The sequence below is a fragment of the Myotis nattereri genome (assembly GCF_964212035.1).
Source record: "Myotis nattereri genome assembly, chromosome: 2".
NCBI lineage: Eukaryota > Metazoa > Chordata > Mammalia > Chiroptera > Vespertilionidae > Myotis > Myotis nattereri.
This window is the reverse complement of record NC_138076.1, coordinates 116,989,552-117,016,159: the sequence shown is the minus strand read 5'-3', so window position 1 is coordinate 117,016,159 and position 26,608 is coordinate 116,989,552. Positions and strand designations below refer to the sequence as shown.

At 38.7% G+C, this 26,608-nt stretch overlaps 1 protein-coding gene across 2 annotated transcripts in view; it reads right to left on the bottom strand.

Annotated features, from left to right (window-relative positions):
* The window catches only part of USP12 (ubiquitin specific peptidase 12), a 122,303-nt gene that overhangs the window by 29,264 nt on the left and 66,431 nt on the right, over positions 1 to 26,608 (bottom strand). Inside the window, exons 3-6 of one of the 2 annotated variants that reach the window (XM_081083625.1) lie at positions 15,296 to 15,509; positions 6,794 to 7,023; positions 2,370 to 2,446; positions 2,175 to 2,258 (exon numbers count right to left, since the gene is read on the bottom strand). In XM_081083625.1, coding sequence (XP_080939751.1) covers positions 2,175 to 2,258; positions 2,370 to 2,446; positions 6,794 to 7,023; positions 15,296 to 15,509 — 605 coding nt within the window. The remainder of the gene's footprint in view (positions 1 to 2,174; positions 2,259 to 2,369; positions 2,447 to 6,793; positions 7,024 to 15,295; positions 15,510 to 26,608) is intronic. The other variant, XM_081083626.1, reaches the window with a different exon arrangement.

The following is a 26,608-nucleotide window of genomic DNA, read 5'->3' as shown; positions in this document are numbered from 1 at the left end:
CATGATTCCTGGGCCAGAGGCCTCAGGCCTGGGCGGGGGTCAGAGCCAGTGATCGGGGGGAGATGGGGGTTCCCTGTCCAAGCCTGACACCTCTGGCGGAGGCGTCAGGCCTGGGCAAGGGGCCGATCAGGCGATCGGAGGGTGATGGGGGTCTACGCCTCTGGCCGAGGCATCAGGCCTGGGCAAGGGGCAGAGCCAGCAATTGGAGGGGTCTAGGGGTCCCCTGCCCAGGCCTGACGCCTGGGCCAGAGGCATCAGGCCTGGGCTGGGGGCAGAACCAGTTGATGGGGGGAAATGAGGGTCCCCTGCCCAGGCCTGAAACCTCTGTCAGAGGCGTCAGGCCTGGGCAAGGGACCGATCCTGCGATTGGAGGGTGATGGGGGTCAATGCCTGAGGGCTCCCAGTATGTGAGAGGGGGCAGGCTGGGCTGAGGGACACTCCCCCCCCCCACCCAGTGCACCTAGTCATTAACATAAAATAATAGAACATTTTAATAAATTTAGTATTTTTTCTTGAACATTAACTTACCAGACACTGAATAACTGCACAATTTAATAAGCATAATGCAAATAAACCTACTTTTCTTGTTCTCCGGAAGTGAAATACTTCCTGTTGTGCACCCCAAACAAGTTGTCACTAGTACAAGACTAGTGACATGGCAATCGGCTGCTAAAATATTCACTGCTACCATTAATGGAGAGAAATGGTGCGCCTGCACTTAAGGTGCGTAAGAGAATTGAATGCAACACAATTATAGTAATCAGTTATTAGTGAACGTTGTAGTTTGTTATTAATAATTATGTATAATAGGATATTATAAAAATTAAGTTATGAAATTTTTATTAAAACATTTCTTACAAGCCATTATACTGGCTGGGCCACAAAAATATTCGTTGTGGGCCACATGCGGCTCGTGGGCTGCGAATTTGACATGCTTTAGAGAGTAGTCCCACCATTCCCTAAATGAGAAGGGTGTTTCAATGTGAAATTGTTCAGACAAACAATATGGTTTATGCAGAACACTGGAGGGGTTAAGTGTGTCTTCAGTGTGACTCCTCTAGGACAAAACTCTTGGGAGCTTGCCTTAGCTTTCCTTGCTGAATATGCTTTGTCACCTTTCCCTGTAATAAATCTTAGCTGTGAACATGATTGTTATACTGAGTCTTTCTAGCAATAGCAACTACCAAATCCAGGAATGGTCTTGGGAAAACCCAACAGAAGACAAATCAAAATCGGGTGCTACATAATAGGATACAATAAGAAGAATACAGCATCACTTCTGTAAGATCCCCACCCCAAATACATAACCTGAACCAAATTTTACAAAACATGAGATAAACCCAAAGAGGAACTTTCTAAATAATTACTAATCTGCAATTTTGAAAAGTGCCAAGATTATTAAAGTCAGGAAAAGACTAAGGAACAGTTCCCAATGTGAAAGACTGAAGGGACGTGAATACTGAGTGCGCTGTGCGATTCTGGACTGGACCCTCTGTTCTCAAAAGGGCATTATTGGGACAGCCGGTGATACTAAAGTCAGATCTACAATAACAGTCACATGTCAGCGTTACTTTTCCTGACTTGGATGGATAAGGTATATAGGAAAATTTCCCTACTGGTAGGAAATAGCTACTAAAATATCCAGGATCATGAAATCACACCAGGACCTTCGTTTCAAATGGTTTAGTGTATAAAAGCATTCTTGCTACTCTTCTTGCAACTTTTCTCTGAGTCTGAGATTGTTTAAAAATACAGAGTAAAATAACAAGGATGATGATGTGGGTACCATTCCTTGGTACCCACGCCCATCTTTAGAATGACGTACTAAGTGACGGTACAAAGTCCTATGTAGGAATTGCAGAAACTAGGGTGGGGCTGAAAAAAGACCCTTTTCCCTCACCAAGAAAAAAGTTTACATAATCAAGAAAGCTTCTAAGCCAAATACTTTAACTGTACTGGCTCATGATTATTGAACAATCATTAAGCACAGAAAAATCACTGAGGTTAGAGTTATCATTTATCTAGTAAATTACTTAATAAATCTTAACTGTTGGTGATAAAATTAAGAGTTTTTATTCAGTGTAAATTTTCATAGATCACTTTCAGCTAGAAAAGCCCATCTACAACATGTACTGCCAAAGAATGACTGAAAAATTCCAAAATCACGAAATTACCGCTTGTGTGCTTCCTGTTTGCTGCGACATTCTTCACAGTAGTATTTATATTCACTGCATAGAGTTTCTGTGTTGCTAAAACCCCTGTGTAAAATTCAAAATAAATTTATTTTGTCTATTACCAGAAAATCATGTATTCATTTAGAAATACTCTAAAGATATTCATTAAAATTCATGATGAATAACTACACTTACCTTAAACAGTGAGTAATTGATGTATTTTGTTCCACATCAACAGAAAGGTCTAAAAAATCTTCATCTTTGCTGCTTATCTGTAAAAATAGGAAATTACCTTTGACTTTTTTCAAATATCAGTAAACCACTATTCCAAAAATGATATAATTAAATGCATTCTAATATTAGTAGTAAGTATATGAAGAATCCTTTTTCCCCAAGTTCAAAAGAAAAGGACTTGATTTGGATTATTCAAAAGAACACTGAATAAATAACTCTGATTGCCTGTGAATGATTCTCTTATTGGCAAAGGCTAGTATGATATGAAATGCCATTATTTTCCAAAGTCTTGGTGTTACTGTAAAGCATGAAACAAACTGTACCATATGCACCAATTCTTAAAACAAAAGCAGGCCAAGAATGAATGAGAATGCTTGGCAAAGGACATGATACCTGTATTGTTTTACCATTTAAGAAAATAATTTAGCCCAAAATGCCAAATCCCAATCTTCATTTATGTCCTTTTATATCTCAAAATAAAATCTAATATAAAATTCTGTTTGACTTATGGGCAAATCGCCTTATAAAAATGGTTATTACTTATTCATTTGAATTGGATTAGACCAGAACTTCTGACATCAATTTTCCTTGCTATTTCCTCCTTCAGTGACTTCATGTCCAAAGTGACCATACAATAGGAGAAAAGTCTGACTCAGTTCCCCTGTGTCTCTCACCCACAATGACTATACACCCAATCCAGTAAATGCTTTTCTGTTTCAATTGCATCGTTATAAGCTCAGAGTCATTACCTTGTGACATTTTGTAACTATATATATTAGGTACTTGTGCAAATACTAGTATGAGTAAACAGGAGTATGTGTATGCACTGCAAGCTAACTCACCTGGGTATTGAAAGATTCAGTGAAAAAGAAGGGGGGTGGGAGGGAAGAAGGGGGGAGGACAAGTAACAGAGGAAAGAGAATATGTGTTTAAGAAAAAATAATTAGCCCGGTGTTGTAGGAACGTGGTAGGGTGGTAAGAGATAGTATGGGAGAGGCAGGATAAAGCCAGATCAGGCAGGGCTGTATATCAGATCAGCTTTGTATCAGATCAGACAGGCCCAAAGAGAAATACAGATTAAGGAGTATGGTGTTTCTCAAAATGAGTTTTGTGGTTCTCAGACACTGTCTCAAGGGTCTTCATCTTAAATTTTCATTTTTATGGCAACATAAAAAATTTGACATAAGGATGCTCTGGATCATCTGGATATATCTGAGTTACTTATGTTTCTGTTCACAATTATTTGTGTTGGTGCCAGGTGATTGCTAAATGGGGCAGTGCTTAACTTTTAAGCGTTTGTAAACATGTCTGGTTATTGTTGGGCTACTATGTCCCAATATGAGGTCAGACCCGGCATCTGGGAGATACAGGTCTAAAACTAAGTGAACAAGTCTAACTGGGAAATTGCCAGCACAGGTGGTAATGAAATGGAACATAACCCTCCCAATACAAAGTGAGAGGCAGTCCAAAATGAAACTCTGGAGGATACTTACTTTAAAAGGATAAATGAAAGAAGAAAAGCCAAGTAATGAGAGCAAGAAAGAAGCATCACAAAACAGAGAAGAACACCAGAAGGGGGTGTTGTTACAGAAACCAGCCTCCTACCAACTAGGAGAGTGACAACTGCATCACTAAAATCTGCCATACAAACACTACCTTCTCCAGGAAGCCCATCTGAACCTTCCCAAATGCTTCCCACTCCTACCTGGATTAGGTCTACTGTTCTCTGGCTCCATGGCATCTTGTGTATGGTTCCCTAAACCATACACACTGTACTGGAATTGCTGACTAGTTGTTGAGCGGACATCAATACCCTATGAGCATCTTGAGACTAGAAATCTTCCCCCAACCTCTACCCATCTTTTACTTGGTATAGTTGGTATTTAAATATTTGTGCAAAACTAAATGAAATTTGGTACTAATGAACATCAAAATTACATTGTAGATTATGAGAAAATATTCTCAATTCCCTTAATTCATGGGAGACTATCTACAAATATATTATAGGCCACAGGAGGTCCTAGTGAAGAATGGGTAGACAGGTCACTATCTACACATTACAAATCAAATTAATAAATATTTGAGCGCTAATAAGGATGGCTGATATAACTTTCTCCCATCTCCCAATATCCCCAGTCTACAAAATAAACTTCTAAGTCCTTAGCAGAGCATCCCAAAGACCTCCACATAAATTCCCAAACCTACCTTGCCAGTCTCACCAATTACTTCATTGCTCAACATCCTAAACAAATTCAATTCTTTTCTATCTCAATGAAGGTTAAATTATATATATCTTCTAACACAAACCAAGTCCTATTATACTAAACATCAAGCAACTGCCAAATTCTCTAATTTACAACTACTATTCCAAATGAAATACTGCTCCAATAATCTGTCAATGTTTCCTGAAGCTTAGAATTCAGTTACGAAAAAAAAAAAATTTCTTTATAAGATACATCAAAAAACTCATGTTAAAATAATTGAAGTTGAGAAGGAAAGGGGGCAGGCAGAAGAGGATAAAGGGGGTATAAATGTTGATGGAAGGAGACTTGACTTAGGGTGGTAAATATACAATACAACATACAGATGATGTATTATAGAATCGTGCATCTGAAACTATATAATTTTATTAACCAATGTCACCCCAATTAATTCAGTAAAAAATTGAATTTGCTTAGATTGAATAAAAATGAGTATTGAATTGAATCCCCAACATCAAACATTGACCATTCAAAGCCATTACTGCAATTAACTGATGGTTGCACCAATGAACAGAGCACAACACCAAAGATACCTTTACTCTAACTCAAAAACATCTTCGCAGGCTGTTAATGTATTTAACCATTCAGTCATACCTCTTTAACTTGATCTGAAAGCGGCTCACCAATACAAATTTATTTAGAAAAGGAAATTTTATTTATTTACTACTATTATGTCCTTCATTAATTAAAGTCACAGTACTGACAATGATCATTCTGCAAATGCCAAGTTTAAAAATTAATCCATTTTTATAGTTTAAAAATTAATCCATAAACACTCAATATATCACTCATTGGTGTGGGTTATGATTTTTTTTTTCAAACAAATGGTGTTGGAACAACTTGACATCTACATGGAAAGGAAAAATATCTAGACATCAATCTATACCTTTCACAAATTATAAAATGTAAACTATGAAACTCTTAAAAGATTAACATAGGAGAAAATCTAGATGACCTTGGGTTTGGTAAAAACTTGTTAGAGATACAACACCAAAAGCATTTCAAGAACACCAACAGTATTTCCATGAAGGAAAAAAAAAACTGGACTTTACTAATATAAAAATCTTAAAATTGAAATATTAAAAACTTCTGATCTGCCAAAAACATTGTTAAAAGAATGAGAAGATAAGACCGCAGACTGGGAGAAAATGTTTGCAAAAGACATATCTGCTAGTAATAAAGAAGTATATCCAAATTATACAAAGAACTCTTAAAACTCAACAACATGAAAACAACCCTATTTTAAAAATAGGAAAAATATGTGTGCAGACACTGCACCACAGAAGATATACAGATGGCAAATAAGCACATGAAAAGATGCTCCACATCAGCCACTGGGGGCTTGGCAAGGGGGTATTTTTCCCTCTTCAAGTGTACACAGTATGCTTTAGTCTTTATTCCAGCCATAAGCAATAAATATAACTGTGAAAGAGGAAAAACAAAATAGTATACCTTCCTGACCTATAAGTTTCTTACGAGCTGAACTAATACATGATTTCCAGACAAGGGTCTATGGCCTTTTGAAATGAAACAAAATCAAACAGCTCACTGCAGTATTTTTCTGTCACCGCAGGTGTTCACACAAGCAGCATTATGAAAATGTGTAGAGATTCTTTCTTGCATATATGCATACAAGGTCCTTGGTTAATTACCTCCCACCCACCCACCCTCCCCCACCTTCCCTCCAAGATTCCAAACTTTGTTCCATGCTTCCATGTTGAGAGATTTCTTTTCACCTAACAAGTCCATCTTTAACATTTATCCTACACCAGTGATGGCGAACCTTTTGAGCTCGGCGTGTCAGCATTTTGAAAAACCCTAAATTAACTCTGGTGCCGTGTCACATATAGAAATTTTTTGATATTTGCAACCATAATAAAACAAAGACTTATATTTTTGATATTTAATTTATATATTTAAATGCCATTTAACAAAGAAAAATCAACCAAAAAAATGAGGTCACGTGTCAGAGGTGAAGTGTCAGAGGTGTCATAGGTTCGCCATCACTGTCCTACACCTAAGAATTACAGCTTCCAAGTTTATCTCTCATACTTATTATCCTCAAAAAACTTTTACAATAATGAATTAAATTTCTTTCTATACAAAATGTTACAATATACTTACAGTTTCACATGTAAGACATCTGGTTTCATTAGTTAATGTTCCCTGAAAAATCTCATGAACCCATGTTGGGTCTGGTGTGCTGTTGTTGTTCTCACTGTCAATGTTACCATTCGGGAGACGGCCATTTTGTTTTTCCTGCTTTCTCTCTTCTTGTAAAATATCAGCAATTGTATTTAGTAGGTAATTTAAAAACTCATGGGCATCTTGCTGCATATAGTTGTCAAAAAGCTCTAAAAATAGAAATATATTAGAGAATTATTTCAGAATGAATAACTTCATTTAAAAGCTAACTTTAAAAAAGAATAGTATTCCATTAGAACTAAGTAAAAATATTTGATAGTGTTAGTAATTTACAAGAAATAAATATCTTTCACATCTAAAAATTATGACTGAATTTGGAGAAATAAAGTTAAGATGAATGAGAATCTTTTTTAAAAAAAATAATACTAACTGATCCATGAGGAAAGGGCAAAACCTATCCTCATACATTTAACATAATGTACTGGGAAGACAAGAAACAATTGCTTTTTATTAGCTCATCTAATTTATTATCCCACATATATTACAACATGGCAGTTTTTAAGAAGGTGGACAACCTCTTGCTGCTGTCAAGCCAAACACATAAAAATCACACAGAACATATGTCAAAATTACAAATGAGTGGGCCATACATCCCAGAGATTTTTATTTAGTCAGTCAGTCAGAGGTGAGGCCTGCAACCTTGACTTCCCAAAGCCCTTCCAGGTGACTCTGATGTTTACTGAGTTTTAAGAAATAATGATATCAGGATTTATCTATTTAATCTAGATAATCTCCAAGGGCTCTTCCAAATGTGAGATTTTATAACTCCAGGAAATATTCCCTGCAGTCATACTGACAGTTGCTAACAATAAGTGTTTTACCCAGTGCTTGACATTATACAATCCTAAAATTGAAGAATAAGGACTTTAGAGGTGGAATCTCATTTGATCTTAACAATCCTATGATATTGTTACTGACATTATTTTACAAATAGGGAAATGGGACCAGGGAGGATAAACTCACACTGCCAGGAAACAGCAGAGCCAATATTCAGACCAGACAGCTGAACTCCACCAAGCTGCACACAAAGCTTACAATGTGAGCCTTGCACACAGAGCACTGCAGCTTAGTCAACACTACGCATTGAGAAATTACCCAGTTAGGAAATTTTGCCTTCAGATCTTTAATACACATTTAATGAATTCCAGAAAGACTACATTTTTTAAATGAAAGAATACAAATTTAGAAGAAAATTTAGGGAAAGTCTAAGACAGCGGTTCTCAACCTGTAGGTCGCGACCCCTTTGGGGGTGGAATGACCCTTTCACAGGGGTCGCCTAAATACATCCTGCATATCAGATATTTACATTACGACTCATAACAGTTGCAAAATTACAGTTATGAAGTAGCAACGAAAATAATTTTATGGTTGGGGGTCAACACAACATGAGGAACTGTATTAAAGGGTCGCGGCATTAGGAAGGTTGAGAACCAATGGTAAGATGAAACAAATACCAAAAATTGCATTTTAGAAGAGCTACAGATATGACTGCACAAAATTAAGCGCTACGCATTAGGAATCATTTAAAAGTTAAAAATAAACAGTAAAACCTGGAAATTATTAATATTCTCTACATATACAAAAGAAAATGCAAAATGGGCAAAGGACTTCAAATCAACAACTTATAAAAACAAAATTCAAAAGGTTAAGAAACATGATTTTCCTATCTGTAAAATGGAATAGCATCTTCCTTTGAAAGGCTACCATAAAAATAAAATGGGCACAAGTGAAAATATTTCTTGGGGAGTTATATGAAAAGAAAAGAAAGCACGAGTTTAATTTTGGTGTCAAAAAGACCAAATATCATATTTAATGTGCAAGACTGGATTCATATTATGGATCCACCTCTAATCATCACATGTCATAGGCAATTTACTTAACCTTACCTTTCTGTTGGACTGCAAATCAAATACAGTAATATTAAGAACAAAATTGAAGCCACACTTCATTTCTCTGCTACAAATTTGTCCTGAGGGGTTTGATTAGCCTTAAACTCCCTAAGTTGTTTTTAACAGTTTTACAAGTTACTGCTTTAGCCTATGCAGACTAAGCATCTAACAGATCTTTAATTTGGTATGACATGTGTCCACTGGTTTTTGCCCACAAGGACAGTAAATCCAAAGCTCTATGACACTATTCCCCACCACTGCTCACAGAAGTCACTGCACTACCCCTGACACCGAGACAGCCTGCACCTCTGCAAAACCTCCTGGCCACCCCACCTCTCTGAGACCAAGCCAAGCCCTGCTTGCAACCCTCAGGTGGTTCTGCCATTGGATCAGTCTAAGCCAGCGGTTCTCAACCTGTGGGTCGCAACCCCTTTGGCGGTCGAATGACCCTTTCACAGGGGTCGCCTAAGACCATCCTGCAATTCAGATATTTACATTACGATTCATAACAGTAGCAACATTAGAGTTATGAAACAGCAACGAAAATAACTTTATGGTTGTGTTACAATATGAGGAACTGTATTTAAAGGGCCAGAAGGTTGAGAACCACTGGCTAAGCCAAAGTTAAAAGACAGAAGTCAATTGCCTTTAACCTTGCCTCTTACTAGAATAAACTTCCATCCCTGAAATACTACTTCACCCCCAACCCCAGTCTCCTGTTCCCTACTCCTCTCATTCCCTCTGTCCTTATTTCCTTCCTCAGCCTAAGGACTTTCTTCTTTCCTGACCCTTTATGTTGTTCCTTCTAAAAAACACTTTCTGTTCAAAACTCTCTATCTCTTCAACATTTTGCAACCTTTCTAGCTCCCTGCTGCCACTTAAACAACCACACTCTCACTTGCAGGTAAAAACTCATTCTCAATCAAAAATAGCTCTTAAGATCTGGCCATACTACCTTCTCCCTCTTATCTCTGCAGTCATCTGCCAACCTCCCCTTACTCACCCATGGATGGCCTGCCTCCTGTTTTCTCTGTCCAGCCTGACTCCTGATTTCTCTGCCCAGTCTGACTCCTGCCTCCTGCTTTCTCTGTCCGGCCTGACTCCTGATTTCTCTGCCCAGTCTGACTCCTGCCTCCTGCTTTCTCTGTCCAGCCTGACTCCTGATTTCTCTGTCCAATCTGACTCCTGACTCCTGCTTTCTCTGTCCAGCCTGCCTCCTGCTTTCTCTGTCCAGCCTGACTCCTGCTTTCTCTGTCCAGCCTGCCTCCTGCTTTCTCTGTCCAGCTTGACTCCTGCTTTCTCTGTCCAGCCTGACTCCTGCTTTCTCTGTCCAGCTTGACTCCTGCTTTCTCTGTCCAGCTTGACTCCTGCTTTCTCTGTCCAGCCTGACTCCTGCTTTCTCTGTCCAGCTTGACTCCTGCTTTCTCTGTCCAGCCTGCCTCCTGCTTTCTCTGTCCAGCTTGACTCCTGCTTTCTCTGTCCAGCTTGACTCCTGCTTTCTCTGTCCAGCCTGCCTCTTGCTTTCTCTGTCCAGCTTGACTCCTGCTTTCTCTGTCCAGCTTGACTCCTGCTTTCTCTGTCCAGCTTGACTCCTGCTTTCTCTGTCCAGCCTGACTCCTGCTTTCTCTGTCCAGCCTGACTCCTGCTTTCTCTGTCCAGCCTGACTCCTGACTCTTGCTTTCTCTGTCCAGCCTGACTCCTCTGATTTCTCTGTCCAGCCTGACTCCTGATTTCTCTGTCCAGCGGGACTCCTGCACCAACCTTGCTGCTTTCAGTGTTTACGCAGCTTCCTTACTTGCACGTGAACCCCTTAAAAATCAAAAGCTTTCCTTTCTCTCACTCTCCACCCCAGGTCACAGATACGTAACAACCCACATCAGAAGGCCCATTAGGAAAAGTACTGAGCCCTGGCTGATGTTGCTCAGTGGTTAGAGCAGCGGCCTGCACACTGAAGGGTCCCAGGTTTGATTCCCGGTCAAAACCACGTACCTGAGTTACAAGTTTGATCCCTGGCCCAGGTCAAGATGCATGCAGGAGGCAACCAATTGATGTGTCTCTCTCACATTGATGTTTCTCTCTCTCTCTCTCTCTCTCCCTCCCTCCCTCCCTCCCTCCCTCCTCTTCCCTTCCTTCTAGTCTCTCTAAAAAGCAATGGAAAAATCCTCAGGTGAGAATTAACAAAAGAAACAAACAAAAAGGTAAGAACTGAAAGGCTCTGGCATGGTAGCTCAGTTGGTTGGAACAGCTGTCCCTTATAACAAAAGGTTGCAGTGGAGGTAACCATCAATGTTTGTTCCTTTCCTTTCCCTTTCCCTTTCCCTTTCCTTTCCCTTTCCCTTCCCTTTCCCTTTCCCTTCCCTTTCCCTTTCCTTTCCCTTTCCTTTCCCTTCCCTTCCCTTCCTTTCCTTTCCTTTCCCTTCCCTTCCCTTCCTTTCCCTTCCTTTCCTTTCCTTTCCTTTCCTTTCCTTTCCTTTCCTTTCCTTTCCTTTCCTTTCCTTTCGTTCTTTCTTTCTTTCTCTCTCTCTCTTCCCTTCCTCCCTCTCTAAAAGAACAAAAATCAATAAAAACATACCCTCAGGTGAGGATGAAAATATATATATATAGACTGGAAGGAAAGTATGCTAGTGTTGACTAGGGGAATTAAGAAAAGTGGAAATAAATTGGAAAAGTCATAGAGAGATCTAAAAAAGGAGGATTATGGGAGAGGACCAGTAAGAAGATTTTATAAACACTGCCTAGTTAAGGTAAGAGCCAAATAATTCACTACGGTCGATAAAAAATATACTTTAACACATACACGTTTTTCAAAATAATTACTTCTTTTTAAAGCAAAACTGTGCAAATGTTTTTGTTTTTTAAAAACTTGAAACACCTTTTATTGAATGTTCTTTTAACAGAGAACAATGACTTCATATTCACAGAAATACCCTGACTGACTTGAAAGAGCCAGAAATGAGAGGCAAAGTAAACCAGAAAAATACTCTTTAAGTGTTTTGTTGAAATATTTAAAATACTATACAGTGTATTTTCTATAAATATAGTATGCTGAATATACCAGAATCTTGCACTATCTGAGAACAGCCACTACAGTTTTAAAAACCTCAACAAGCACTTCATTAACACCAAACATCAACTAAATGGCCTCAGGACAATCCCTGTAAACTACACTATATTTCATTTTTTAAATCATGGTTTTCTTTCTCCTGTGCTAAATAGCCTAATGGGAAAGGTGAATTTCAAACTTGCTTTGGAAAATTAAACACATTCATTCATTCATTCATTCATCCATCCACTCATTCAACAAATATTTAGTAAGCACCTACTATGTGCCAGGAACTGGATTATGTGCTGGGAATACAATGGTGAGCAAAAACAAATGGGTTCTCTCCATCATGGAACTGATAGTCTAGTGGGAGAGACAGACAATTTCATTATTAAATAAATGTATATAAAATGTATAAACATTTATAGTCCAGATATAGCTGCAACATTAATGCCAAAAAAAGAAAACAAAGTCACTACTTATAAATAAGTTATGTTTTCTTTATAATTCAGAAATAGCAATAGCTTTCATGACACAAAATGTCCTTCAAACTCTTTTGAAGAAAAAAGACTGAAACGAATATGGGAAATTATTTACTCAAATATGTTTAATAAGTGTTATTTGTAAATAACTAATATTTCCTCATTTGAGGAAGACCAACACCTAAAAATTATATATATATATATATATATATATATATATATATATATGTAAATTTATATTTGTATCTCTTCACAGCACCTGACATTATTTTGTATATACAGGATCCTTGAGACCAGGACCCTTTCTATCTCATTTATAGCTGTATCCCCAGCACTTAGAACAGTGCCTGCCACATAGCAGATGGACTTCACAGTTTTTGAATGAATGAACAAACTAACAAGGAACAGGGATTGAAACAGCTAAAAACGACATGAGAAGACTAAATATGGCCCAAAACAACAATATGAACTATGTACAACGCCAAGATTCAATGTCAGAGCACAGCTGTAGATGCCATCTGATCTGATGCTCAAGGCCACCGTAAATGATCCCACTCTCCAGTTGAGTCAACTCTGGCTAACATAATTAGATCACCAACCTGTTTTAATTCTTCCAAAATAATAGAAAGCCTGGAGAAAGTTACTAATTTTTAAACAGATGGTTTCATTTCTTATGTAAATCACTCCAATAGTCCCTGGGCGGGTCTCCCTGCTTTTTCTCATGTTGCCCAGCCTACCCACTCCCACAAGGTGGCCACCTAGCAGCCAGAAAGCTCTTTCCCTAACACAGATCAGAACATATCACCTGCCCATCTGCCCACAACTCTCAGTGGCTTCCCGCAGCTTTCAAAATAAAACCCAAGGTCTAGGCCCTGCCATCCTCTAACTTATCTTCATCTTACTCCACTCTAGCTACACTAATTCTCTTGAGGTCCTTTTAGCACTTAGGGCAATTGCAGTTTCTGTTCTATCTGCTTAAGACTATTTTGCCTCAGACCTTCTAATGGCTTGTTTCTCACTTCAAAGTTCTAATCTAATACCACTTATCAACTCCCTCATCCTCCATCCCCTTTCCCTGGTTTATTTTTCAGCACAGTTATGACACGTTATACTACATAACTCTTTATTGTTTGACTTCCCCACTAGAATGTCAGCTCCCTCAAGGCGAGAGGCTTTGTCTTATTTCTATGTCCCTAGTTCTGCATAGTGCCAGGTACACAGTAGGAACTAAATATATAATAATTAACTCAAATATTCAGCCAGTTTCACATCATCAAAGATAAGATGTACAGAGCAGGTCTGATCATACTGCACTTAGGAGCACTGTGCCACAGTCCTCTTATGTTTTGAGTGGGGGACACAAAATTAAAAAAAAAAAATTTCATTACTAAAATTAAAATAGAATCTTTCCAAAGGATATAAAAATGATTAGCTATATAAGGCAACAGTAGTTTAAAAATATGAAGCTAGTATCTACTGAGACTATAAAACATGAAGTTTATAACATACATGGAAGGCAACATTTAAGAACAGAGAAACTGAAAGTTAGTGGAAATACTGAAATGGGCAACCTATTTTTACACAGATTTAAAACAAACCAGCAAATAAAATCTCAGAAGGAAGTTATGCAATGGATAACCTATTAAATCCTCTTTGATTTGTATGCTCTTCTCTACATATTTATCCAGGAAAAATTCAAAAGCCAAAAATATATTTCAAAACATACTTACAAATACCACCAGCATCAAAATAATAAAAATGCTTTTCTATTAAATATTGTTTCTAAAGTACAGAAACATGAAGCAAAACTTATGAGATAGGTCTGGAATATTTAATTTGGAATTAGTCTCATTCAACAAGGTATTTAAGAAGTCTATTGTGCATCAATTCACTCTGCCTATACACAAAAAATTCAGAAAATATTTAACAATTAAAACGTAATAAACACTGTTTTTAATACCAGCTTTGAGAAGCAAACATATAAAGCTATGGGTATTTGACCACATAAAACTTTCACAACACAGTAACTTGAACTCTGAGTCAATCTAAAATTTTAAAAATCATTGTAGTGAAGCATAGGCACTCCATCTTGTTCTCATAACCTCTATGTTGTAAAAACTGCTGTTTGAAATTTTCCACTAAATATATATGGTCCTTTGTTCTGTGAATTAACTCTGCTATTCTTGGCTTCTGTAAACACACTTGCTCGAATAATAGGGAAAATAAGCTCAATTATCTGGCCTTGCAAGCCGCTCTGCTAACATAAGGGTCTGGTCTGTCCCTGGTTACTCCCATGCCAGGTGTCTTTTAGTTATCTGAATTGTGTTGTGTTCAAGGTTACTGAATTGTGCTGTGTTCAAGGCTACAAGCTTCCTGCAAAATATCTCCCAATACATAGGGTTCTTTGTAAAGCCTGCAAAAGGTTCGGAAGCCCCATATTTAGGAGACAAAGAAACTGGGAGGGTATAAAGCAGGGGTGGGCAAACTTTTTGACTCGAGGGCCACAATGGGTTCTTAAACTGGACCGGAGGGTCGGAACAAAAGCATGGATGGAGTGTTTGTGTGAACTGATATAAATTCAAAGTAAACATCATTACATAAAAGGGTACGGTCTTTTTTTTTTAGTTTTCTTCATTTCAAACGGGCCGGATCCGGCCCACGGGCCGTAGTTTGCCCACGGCTGGTATAAAGGGAAAGCTTCCTCCATGTTACTTTGCTCACACTTTGAGAGGCAACTCCTCTGAGACTGCTGGAGTAATAAAGACTCCAAATTTGGCTTACTAAGGTGTCCTCTGTTCAGCTCGCTGATTTGCAATATAACAGTACACTTACAGATCATGTTACAGACTTCATACATTGTGTCCCTGCTAAAATCATAAGTTGAAACCCTAATTCCCAGTGTGATACTATTGGGAAATAGGGCCTTTGGGAGGCCATTTAGGTCTTGAGAGCTAAGATTAGTGCCCTAATCAGGAGAAACGTGAGAGCTTCTCAAGTAAAGGATTACCATTTTCTTTCCGTAATCTTGTTATGAACTTCTTGGGAGGTATTACTCCAACCTTTTTCTTCTGGGTGGCTATGCTATGGAACAGATCCGCTAAGCAGGTAAGAAGGTTCTCCTTCTTCCTAGGTTGACTCTTGTATGCTAGAACTTTTTCCCGAAATGGACGACAAAAATAAAGTGCTTGAAGAACTGAATTGCAGTAGCAGGTATTCCCAAACTAGAATAGAAAAAAAATTTTTTGGTTAAATTTAGGACAACACATTTTTAAGAGAAAGAATTTCCATGTGTATAGTTGAGAGAAGAGAAAGAGATAGAGAATTTATGATCCTCACATATTAGCAGGTATCTAAAATTAGAAATAGTTATTCTTACTGCAAACCAGCCATATTAACAATAAACAGATGCTCTAGGCATCCATTTCCGATTAAAATTGAAGGAAAATATACACAATAAATCTGGCCTTTCTGAAAACTGGTTTAAAGAACTAAATAGTTTAAATAGCAAGATTAGTAAGGGTTTCAGATTCTGGATAATTTTAAAATTCCCTTTTTTATTAATAGTATTGGTTATATACTAAGCATTTTATATATTGTACATTTAAAAATATAACTCTCAAAAATTATTTTAAAAACATAAAAGTGAGGTGTGTATTTTTTAATCAGATTCTTAAGAGCCACCCAAAACAAACAAGCAAACAAAAAAGCTAGAAAAAAGCAAGACCCTTTGAAATATTACATTAAAAATCATCAATATGAGCCTTAAACCCGCTGAAATGCTAGGTGACTTATTCTTGCTCTATCAGAAAGAAATGAACTTTAACCCAAGTTATTTCCTGAACTATGTATGGCTCTGTCTCTTATTGGCCATGTGATCTGGATTCTGTCACTACACCTTACTGAACTTCAATTTCCTCCTCTTTAGGAAAAACTATACTACCTACAGAGAAAATGACAGAGCTTAAGAAACATCTATTGCCTTCTTTTTCCCTTCCCACTAATAGACACTGGCTCCTAAAGTCAGCTGATAAAACACCCAAAAATCAATGAATGAGGGTTTGTGGAGTACTTTGATACTGTAAAAAGGGAATGATGACAATTCTCACAGTAATGCCATGGAGTGAGAACACATATATATTAATTTTAAAAAGCTAGGCAAATGCCCTAACTGGTTTGGCTCAGTGGATAGAGCGCCAGCCTGTGGACTGAAGGGTCCCAGGTTCGAATCCGATCAAGGGCATGTACCTTGGTTGCGGCCAAATCCCCAGTAGGGGGTGTGCAGGAAGTAGCTGATCGATGTTTCTCTCTCATCGATGTTTCTAACTTTCTATCCCTCTCCCTTCCTCTCTGTAAAAAATCAATAAAATATATTTTTTAAAAAAAAAAAGAAAAAAAAAAAAAGCTAGGCAAAGCCCTAGCCACTTTAGTTCAGGGGATAGAGGGTCAGCTCGCATACGGAAGGGTTCCAGGTTCTATCCTAGTCACGGGCACAGTAACTCAGTTGTAGGCTCAATCCCTGGTAGGGGCACAGGCAGGAGGGCAATCAATCAATGTGTCTCTCTCACGTCAATGTTTCTCTCTCTCTGTCTCTCCCCTTCCCTTCCACTCTCTCTCTAAAAAAAAAAAAAAAAAATCAATAAAAAAATATCCTCTGGTGAAGATTAAAAAAAAAGAATTACTTCAAACAACTTTAAAACAGAATTTTTACTATACATACCACAGAAATACAGTCTAAGACTAAAGAACAAATATAAAATAGCATTCAGTAGTCATACTGTTAGAACTAACCCACTGATATGATTTTAAAACTAGTACAGATATACTGTAGGACAAAGCAAGTAAGGAATTATGTTAATAACCTTAGGAACCAAAATTTTTAATGTAACGGGAAAAAAGATAACGATACCAGTCACAGAGTAAAAGCCCTATAAACTTACACTGGAATGGAAATATCAGTATAAGCTGGTGCCTTTTTGTAAATCTGAGAGAGCGTGTGTTTGTTCAAGGTCGGCCTACCGAAAAGGCCTAGCAGCAATAAGCTTTCCCTGTACCCACATTGTGGCCTCTAAAAAGCCTTTTCCCACAAAAAGGAACTAGGACACCTTGCAGATTGGGTTATGCAAGGTCTGGGACAGGAAATGAACAATGTACAAGATTAGCCTAGAGAATCTTTTAGTGTGGATACAAAAACCAACTTGCATCAAGAAGAATTACCACAATGAATAAAGAGGACATTAACTACATAAAAGTCTATGAATTAATAATAACATTTTAAAAACCCTGTCATTAGTCTCCAGTGGAGGTTGTAAACTACATATAATAAGAAAGCAAGTTTTATCTTGCCTTTCTTATAAGAATCTTATTTCAGGGGGCACTAAATAGTTGAAAAAGTAAATTCTTGTTCATAGATAATTTCAGCTAATAAATTCAGAAGAAACAGTTGTAAATAATGAATTAGGCAAAAATTATCAATTAGGTACTAAAAACATTAGGTTAAAGGTTGATAGGAAACTTTAAAATGGAGGGCTCAGACCTGAATCCCCAATGCATTCCAGCATCATTAAAAATGAACAATAATCTTTTATTCTCACGAGGTGATGCCCCAAGGAATATAGAGCATCTCCTATAAAGTATTCTTGTCTTACAAAACACAACCACTAAACTTTTGTCAAGTGGAATTACCAATTTACAAGACATTCAGGAACAGAGGAACAAGTTAAACAATACCACAAAAACAGGAATAGGGACATGAGATTCCTAGAGGATATACGAGTTCTCCATTCATAATGCTAATCAGAGCCAAGAGCTGATTTCATAAAGGCAGATACTTTTTAAAAAATTTATCTTTATTGTTTAAAGTATTACAGATATCCCCTTTCTCTCCTCTCCCCCCACCATTGACTCACTCTACCCCATCCATGCCCCCTCCCAGGCCTTCACCACACTATTGTCTGTATCCATAGGTTATGCATATGCTCATATAAGTTCTTTGGTTACCACTCACCCACCCCCACCCCCACCTTCCCTCTGAGATTCATCAGTCTATTCTATGCTTCTATGTCTCTGGATCTATTTTGTCCATAGGTTTATTTTGTTCATTAGATTCCACATATGAGTGAGCTCATGTGATACTTGTCTTTCTCCAACTGGCTTATTTTCTTAGCATAATACTCTCCAGGTCCCTCCATGCTGTCTCAAAGAGTAAGAGATCCTTCTTTTTTATTGCTGCATACTATTCCATGCTGTAAATGTACCACAACTTTTTTATTTACTGGGCAGATACTTTAAAGGCTTTCTAGAGAAATGCTAAAAGAAGTGTGTGATGATGCTGCATTAATATTATTGTTTATATCGCCCCAACCGGTTTGGCTCAGTGGATAGAGCGTCAGCCTGCGGACTGAAAGGTCCCAGGTTCGAATCTGGTCAAGGGCATGTACCTTGGTTGCGGGCACATCCCCAGTAGGGGGTGTGCAGGAGGCAGCTGATCGAAGTTTTCTCTCACTGATGTTTCCAACTCTCTATCTCTTTCCCTTCCTCTCTGTAAAAAAATCAATAAAATATATTTTTAAAAATATTGTTTATAAATATAACTAGGGATATACTTCAATAAAGCTTATTCAGGGGCTCAGGACACCTGCAGTAGAATCTATAATTGTAAAGATTAATTTACCAATTACTCAGTACTAATATGAAAAATACAATGACCAGACTCTAATGACCAACAAACTATGGTTCTGTCAACTGAAGATACAATCTCCATAACTTGGATATTTTTATTAAAGAATAAGCAATAAGGTCTCTGACAACTTCCACAGAGGAAGTAGTTAAAAACAAAAGACAGCATCTCACAGTATATTAGAAAATATTATAATGAAGCTTGATCTGCTTATAAAAAAATCATAAGAAGTAAATGGGATAGACTGAGGAACTAGAGGGAATCTATATTTTGTACAGAGGGTTGAAAGTCAGCCCCTTGCTCATCTTCTGATTATAGAGCAAACGGTAACATTATAATCACTTATTTGAGGTTTCTAGTATGGTGTTCATTAACTTACCTTCATCAATCCCACCAAAGAAATACTAAAGGCTGAAATATTTCCCCACAATATGCTAACTTTTAATCTTATTCATAACTCTGAAACTTCTTCAATTCTTTGATTTTTAATAGTAACTTTCATTCGAGTTCCTAAAACCTAAAGTTATACCCTTAAAGTAAATACTCATACAAAAAAAGTGCCTGGGATGATTTCCTCTATTCTTCTTGTTTCTGAATGCTCAATTTCTGAAAAAAAAAGACATTCTTTAGGGTTGAAATCTACCCTGTGGTTTTTTTCAGCTGTTTCTGATGATCAATAGACTGACTAGAATTAAAATTAGGGGAAACAAATTTTAAAAGCTGCCACTCTCCTCAGGACCTGATCATTAATTTTTTTTCAATTTCATGTTGAACACAATGACCTATTCTTGCTTTCTCTAATGACTTTTCCTTTACAGCTTAAAAAAATGCCCCCCCACATATATTTATTATATCCACATCAATAAGATCATTTAAGCATATATCCCTAACATATACAGTTTATAAATTCTGTATGTACCACTTGTGTACACTAAAAATATAACAAATGTGATTTAAATGAAGTCAACATTTAAAATTTTTGTCTTACTTATACTAATTTTTTTATTTCCACTAAAAATTATTGATAATTAAGTGAGAACAATGAAAATGGAGTTTATTTGGGCTTGTTTTGTAAACTGTGGGTTATAGATTTTAATACAGTGATTTGATAGTGTGAGTTATTTGGATATGTGGTTTGAATGGCTATCAAAGTTGAAAAAGGTATCTTCACAAAGATACATATGCAGAGCTAAATGGAAAAGTTCCCTTGATGGCATTCACTTTCTAAATTATAGTGTTAAATTTTCAATCCTTATCTACCAATTTGTTTGAATTCATTCACTAACTATCTGCCTCATGAGCAGCACAGCAAAGCAACTAAGCATACCTGAAGCATGAAGCCGAACTACCTAGGTTTGCGTCTGGTTCTGCTACTTAACCGTGGAAATTATTAAGCTGCTCAGTTCCTCAGCTTCCCACCTGAACAATGGGGTTTATGACAACACCTACCTCTTAGAATCTTGTAAAGAATTAAATGAATAATCTGCACAAAGCACTTAGGATAATCGTTCCTAGCACCTTATCATTCAGTTACATTTGAAACAACCTTTTAAAGCCATTTGGCCATTTGAAGAATTAGAATAACTGAAATTAAATCATAATCTCAAAGTCTATATTTAAATTATAATACATTGCAATGGCATACATGAATAAGAGAGTGTGATACTGTCATCTCTTTGGCACTACTGGACTTGAAGTAACAGCACACCATTTCACATGGGGCATGGATGCCAGTATCATCCACTTATTAAGAATTAGTAAAGCTTAATCTAGCTTTCATTTTTAAATAAAAATAAATCTTAGAAATTCTAATATTTTCTTCTCATTTCCCTAAGATCATCTTACATTACTTTTAGAGACTACTGGTTTTAACATTATGTCAACCATTTACAAATGTTTAAATGCTCCACTATCCCCCATGCTGGAGGTTGGTGATGGTGCCTGTCCTGTGAAAATCCCCCTCTAGGAAAGGCCCTCTTCCCTGGGACCACAGTTTCTGTTTAGGTGGCCCTGTCTGTAACACTATACTTCACATTGCCCGACCCAAAACCCTCACTGCAGCCAAGTGGACTTAATCCAAAAGTGTCCTTCCACATGCTAGTGGACATCTGTCACCTACCCCACACACTTCTCTACTGCCCCATGCTTCCTTCTACGAACTGACTTCTCTAGGCAAATTCTGTAGGGCTGCCTATCAATCACAAATCCTTTCATAGTTTGGGAACTTGGCAATGTGGGGCACTTGACCCAATCTAGCCAGAGAACCTGGACCAGAGTTTTTTGTCAGGTCTGATGTGGACGTTTTCTGGGGTTTCTGATAATGTAAATCTCAATTAGCCAATGGCCATCAAATTGATGCAAAAGAAAACAGAACTACGAGACATTTGCCTAATCAACTTCATAACCCACAAATAAAAAGTTTCATTTTTATTACTTTCTCTCATCCATAATGGCCCTTGTTCCCTAGATCCAGAATTCCAACTAATGACTACTAGCAATTCAGGCTAATTAGCCTTTTATAAGATGGTCTAGGAATACAATCATAATTTTATAACAAAGATTTGAGAGGGAAACACATTCCATGGTAACCTTACAAATAGATTTGAGCTCAACCTCTTCTGTGTTAGGGAGTATTATATTAGAAAATTAATATAGAACTATACAATAAAATGCAAATAGGCTATTAAAAATGTATCAACTGCACAAAAAGTAGCAAATACACTCTACTATCAACTCTACTACAGTACTCAATTAGCTACAAGAAACGGAAGAAGGCAATCTGGCTTATCAGAATAAAAAAACTTATTTTCGAAAGATTTAGCTTACTGTATAAATAGCTGGCATGCAAGTAAGATATTTTTCAGCAAAAGAAAGTTTCCAGGGACAGGGAATAAAAAAAGCTGAAATGTCAATCTCTGAATTAACTAAGCCATTAACTGACCCCAAATTCTAACCTTAATTTTTAAGAAACTCCTATAGTATGATAACTCTACAAATGAAAAAGGGAGAGGGGAGCAAGAAAGAAACAGAAGTAGTAATTTAAGGACTTATATAAAAAGGTTAAAAGTAGAAAACACAATTGCCAAGTCGCCTGAAGTATAAATCACAGAAAAGTTAATCATTATACTGGTTCTGCTGCATCTACTCTTACCATCAATTTATTTCTGAGTATAATTCAAGGTGTTCAACAATCTTTCATAGCTGGAGCGCTGACTACCTGTGATATCTCAATTCTTCATCATTAACTAGGAATAGAGATCAGAAACTATACTTCTACTCATCAAGTGTATCTGTAGAGGGGATAAAGGCAAAGCTTCCTCTGACGGTCTTATACTAACTTCACTCCCTTCTGCTTCTCTTTCATTTTTAAAACACACTGAGTGGCCAGACTATTATGACCACGCCATCAGTACTTCATTGACACTTCCAAAAATACTGAATATTGAAAACTTCCTAAGCAAATACTCTCAAGGTATTATTATTATTATTATTATTATTTGCATAACTAATTCACTTCATTGTACTGATGGGGTGGTTATAATAATCTGGCCGGTCATAATAATCTGGCCACTCAGTGTATATTTTTATTGATTTCAGAGAGAAAGGGAGAGGGGGAAAGAGAGAGACAGAAACATCAATGATGAAAATCATCCAGTGGCTGCCTCCTGAATGCTCCATACTGGTGATCAAGCCCACAACCTGGGCATGTGCCCTGACCGGGAATCTAATCATGACCTCCTGGTTCATAAGTTGATGCTCAACCACCAGCCAGGCCATTCTGCTTCCCTTGGTTTCATTGAATTTCAGTTACTCAGCTTAGGGAAAAACAAAAGACTATCTTAAGCATTCAGAATGATCCACAGGCAGTAATAAAAATGGTACCTTCTGCCCTAGCCGGTTTGGCTCAGTGGATAGAGCTTCGGCCTGCGGACTGAAGGGTCCCAGGTTCGATTCCAGTCAAGGGTACGCACCTTGGTTGCAGGCTCCTCCCCAGCCTGGGCTCTGGTGGGGGATGCATGCAGGAGGCAATCAATTGATGTGTTTCTCTCACATCGATATTTCTCTCTGTCTTTCCCTCTCTCTGCCACTCTCTCTGAAAATCAATGGAAAAATATCTTCAGGTAAGGATTTAAAATAAATAAATTTAAAAAAAGTGGCTGTACCATTTTAAAAAAATAAAAAAGTGGTACATTTAAAAAAATGGTACCTTCTTAGAAACCCTTTTTGTATACAACTGACAGTGAAATTTTGATACTGTTATCATATTAAATTAAAAACAAAAGCAGAGCCCTGACCGGTGTTGCTCAGTGAATAGAGCATCAGCCCATGCACTGAAGGGTCATGATTCGATTCCTGGTCAAGGGCATGTACCTGGGTTGCAGCTCGTTTCCCATCCCCAATAAGGGCTGGTGTTGGAGGCAAGTAGTTGATATGTCTCTCTCATATCGATGTTTCTCTCTTTCTCTCTCTCTCTCTCTCTCTCTCTCTCTCTCTCTCTCTCCTCTCTCTCTCTCTCTCTCTCTCTCTCTCTCCCTCCCTCCCTCCCTCCCTCCCTCCCTCTTTCCCTTCCACTCTCTCTGAAAAACAATGGAAAAAATATCCTCAGGTGAGGATTAACAACAACAACAAAAAGAAAACCACATAAAACAAACAATAAAAAAAAAGGAGAAAAAATATTATAGAATTTTAGTATTCATTTTATCTAGGATGTTCTGTTACTTGTTCTGAGGCTATCTGTAAAAAAAGTTAGACACAAAGTTGGTGGTAAGAGTAGATACAAAGGTGCCTGGCCACTGTGGCTCAGTGGTTGAGCATCGACCTATGAACCAGGAGGTCACAGTTCGATTCCTGGTGAGGATACATGCCCAGGTTGTGGGCTCAATCCTCAGTAGGAGATAGAGAAACCAAGATGGCGGCATAGGTTAACGCCGGAGTTTGCTGCCTCGAACAACCACTTCCAAAATACAACTAAAAGACGGAACGGACATCATCCAGAACCACAGAAAGGCTGGCTGAGTGGAAGTTCTACAACTAGGAGGAAAGAGAATAGCATACCGACTCAGAGGAGGAGCAGTGCTGAAGTCAAATACTAAGGTGCGGAGGTGCATGCGGAGGGGGCTGGCAGCGGAGGGCGCGGTTGTCTGTTTCAATCGGGAGGGAGTCTCCAACTCTGAGCTCCAGATCCGGGTGAGTCTCTAGGGACCCAGACTCAAACGGGACTGTCTGGCTTCAGTCGGAACTCGAAGGCAGCTTTCTCTCCGAGGTTTGCAGCGGTTGCTGGGACTCTGAGAGGCAGAGCCCCTGGGGACGGGACTGAGAGCACCCATAACTGCTCGCTCCGCCCACTCTGTAGATCCCCTGGCACCTGCCCCGACCAAGCCCTACACAGAGGCATTTGCAGGATAGCCTTAGGCAAATGCTAGATTAGCACCGCCCTAGAGATCCAGCACAAAAGTTCTCCCACTGCAGACACAGCTGATTCTCATAGCCAGTTGGCCTGGAGGTCAAATCACCCCCAGTGATACTGACAACAATCAAGGCTTAACTACAACAAGACTGCGCAAAAAGACCACAAGGGGGTGCACCAAGAAAGCATAAAAAATGCGGAGACAAAGAAACAGGACAGAAATGGAGGATTTAGAGCTCAAAACCGCACTTTTAAGGTCTTTCAATAATTTTCTAGAAACTGCCGATAAACTTAATGAGATCTACAAGAAATCTAATGAGACCCTCGATGTTATGATAAAGAACCAACTAGAAATTAAGCATACACTGACTGAAATAAAGAATACTATACAGACACCCAACAGCAGACCAGAGGAGCGCAACAATCAAGTCAAAGATTTGAAAAGCGAAGAAGCAAAAAGCACCCAACTGGAAAAGCAAAATGAAAAAAGAATCCAAAAATACGAAGATAGTGTAAGGAGCCTCTGGGACAGCTTCAAGCCTACCAACATCTGAATTATAGGGGTGCCAGAAGATGAGAGAGAGCAAGATATTAAAAACCTATTTGAAGAAATAATGACAGAAAACTTCCCCTACCTGGTGAAAGAAATAGACTTACAGGTCCAGGAAGCACAGAGAACCCCAAACAAATGGAATCCAAAGAGGACCACACCAAGACACATCATAATTAAGATGCCAAGGGCAAAAGACAAAGAGAGAATCTTAAAACACCAAGAGAAAGAAACTCAGTTACCTACAAGAGAATACGCATACAACTGTCAGCAGATTTCTCAACAGAAACTTTGCAGGCCAGAAGGGAGTGGCAAGAAATATTCAAAGTGATGAATGCCAAGAACCTACAACCAAGATTACTTTATCCAGCAAAGCTATCATTCAGAAGTGAAGGTCAGATAAAGAGCTTCACAGATAAGGAAAAGCTAAAGGAGTTCATCACCAATAAACCAGTATTATATGAAATGCTGAAAGGTATCCTTTAAGAAGAGGAAGAAGAAGAAAAAGGTAAAGATACAAACTATGAACAACAAATATGCATCTATCAACACGTGAATCTAAGAATCAAGGGAATAAATAATCTGATGAACAGAATGAACTGGTGATTATAATAGAATCAGGGACATAGAAAGGGAACGGACTGACTATTCTTGAGGGGGAAAGGGGTGTGGGAGATGCGGGAAGAGACTGGACAAAAATTGTGCACCTATGGATGAGGACAGTGGGTGGGGAGTGAGGGCGGAGGGTGGGGTGGGAACTGGGAGGAGGGGAGTTATGGGGGGAAAAAAGGGGGAACAAATGTAATAATCTGAACAATAAAGATTTCATTAAAAAAAAAATCCTCAGTAGGAGGCGTGCAGGGGGCAACCGATCAATGATTTTTTCTCGGATTGATGTTTCTCTCTCTCCCTCTCTGAAATCAACTTAAAAAAATTTTCTTAAAATAGTTAGACACAAAGTTGAAATACATGATGGGGTAAAAGTAGGTTTACAGTTACGAGTATACAAAACACAGAGTGTATTCTGTACTATTATTTATTAACTAGAGGCCCAGTGCATGAAAATTCATGCACTGGAGGGGGGTCCCTCAGCCCAGCCTGCCCCCTCTCACAGTCCAGGAGCCCTCAGGGTTGGGAGGCGACCCGGAAATCAGGGGAAGGCGATGCCCCATCACACCTCTGCTGCTGCCACTGCCGGTAGCTCAAGCCTCTGCCGGCCCTGGTCACCTGAACCTCGGGCCAACCCTGAGCAGCTGGGCGGCTGAGGGGACTGGAGGACTCCGGAGGCAGGCGCACGGAGTGGCTGGGCCTGCCTGGAGACAGGCCCAGCCTTCCTGCATGCCTGCCGCCCCAGTGGGGCTGAGGGGGCTGGGCGCCGCCATCTTGTGGCTGTGGGCACCGCCATCTTTGAGGGCATATCAGTCAATTAGCATATTCCCTCCTTATTGGCTGTGGGCACCACCATCTGAGGGCGGGGCAGTCAATTAGCATATTCCCTCCTTATTGGCTGTGGGTGCCACCATCTCTGAGGGCGGGGCAGTCAATTAGCATATTTCCTCTTTATTAGCTAGGTCTACGGACCCAGTGCATATATTTGTGCACCCTGAAAGGAACTGTGGGCCGCAAGGCTGTGGTGGGCACAAGGGTGGGTCTTGGCCCATCCTCTGTGCCCCCACACGGCACCTCC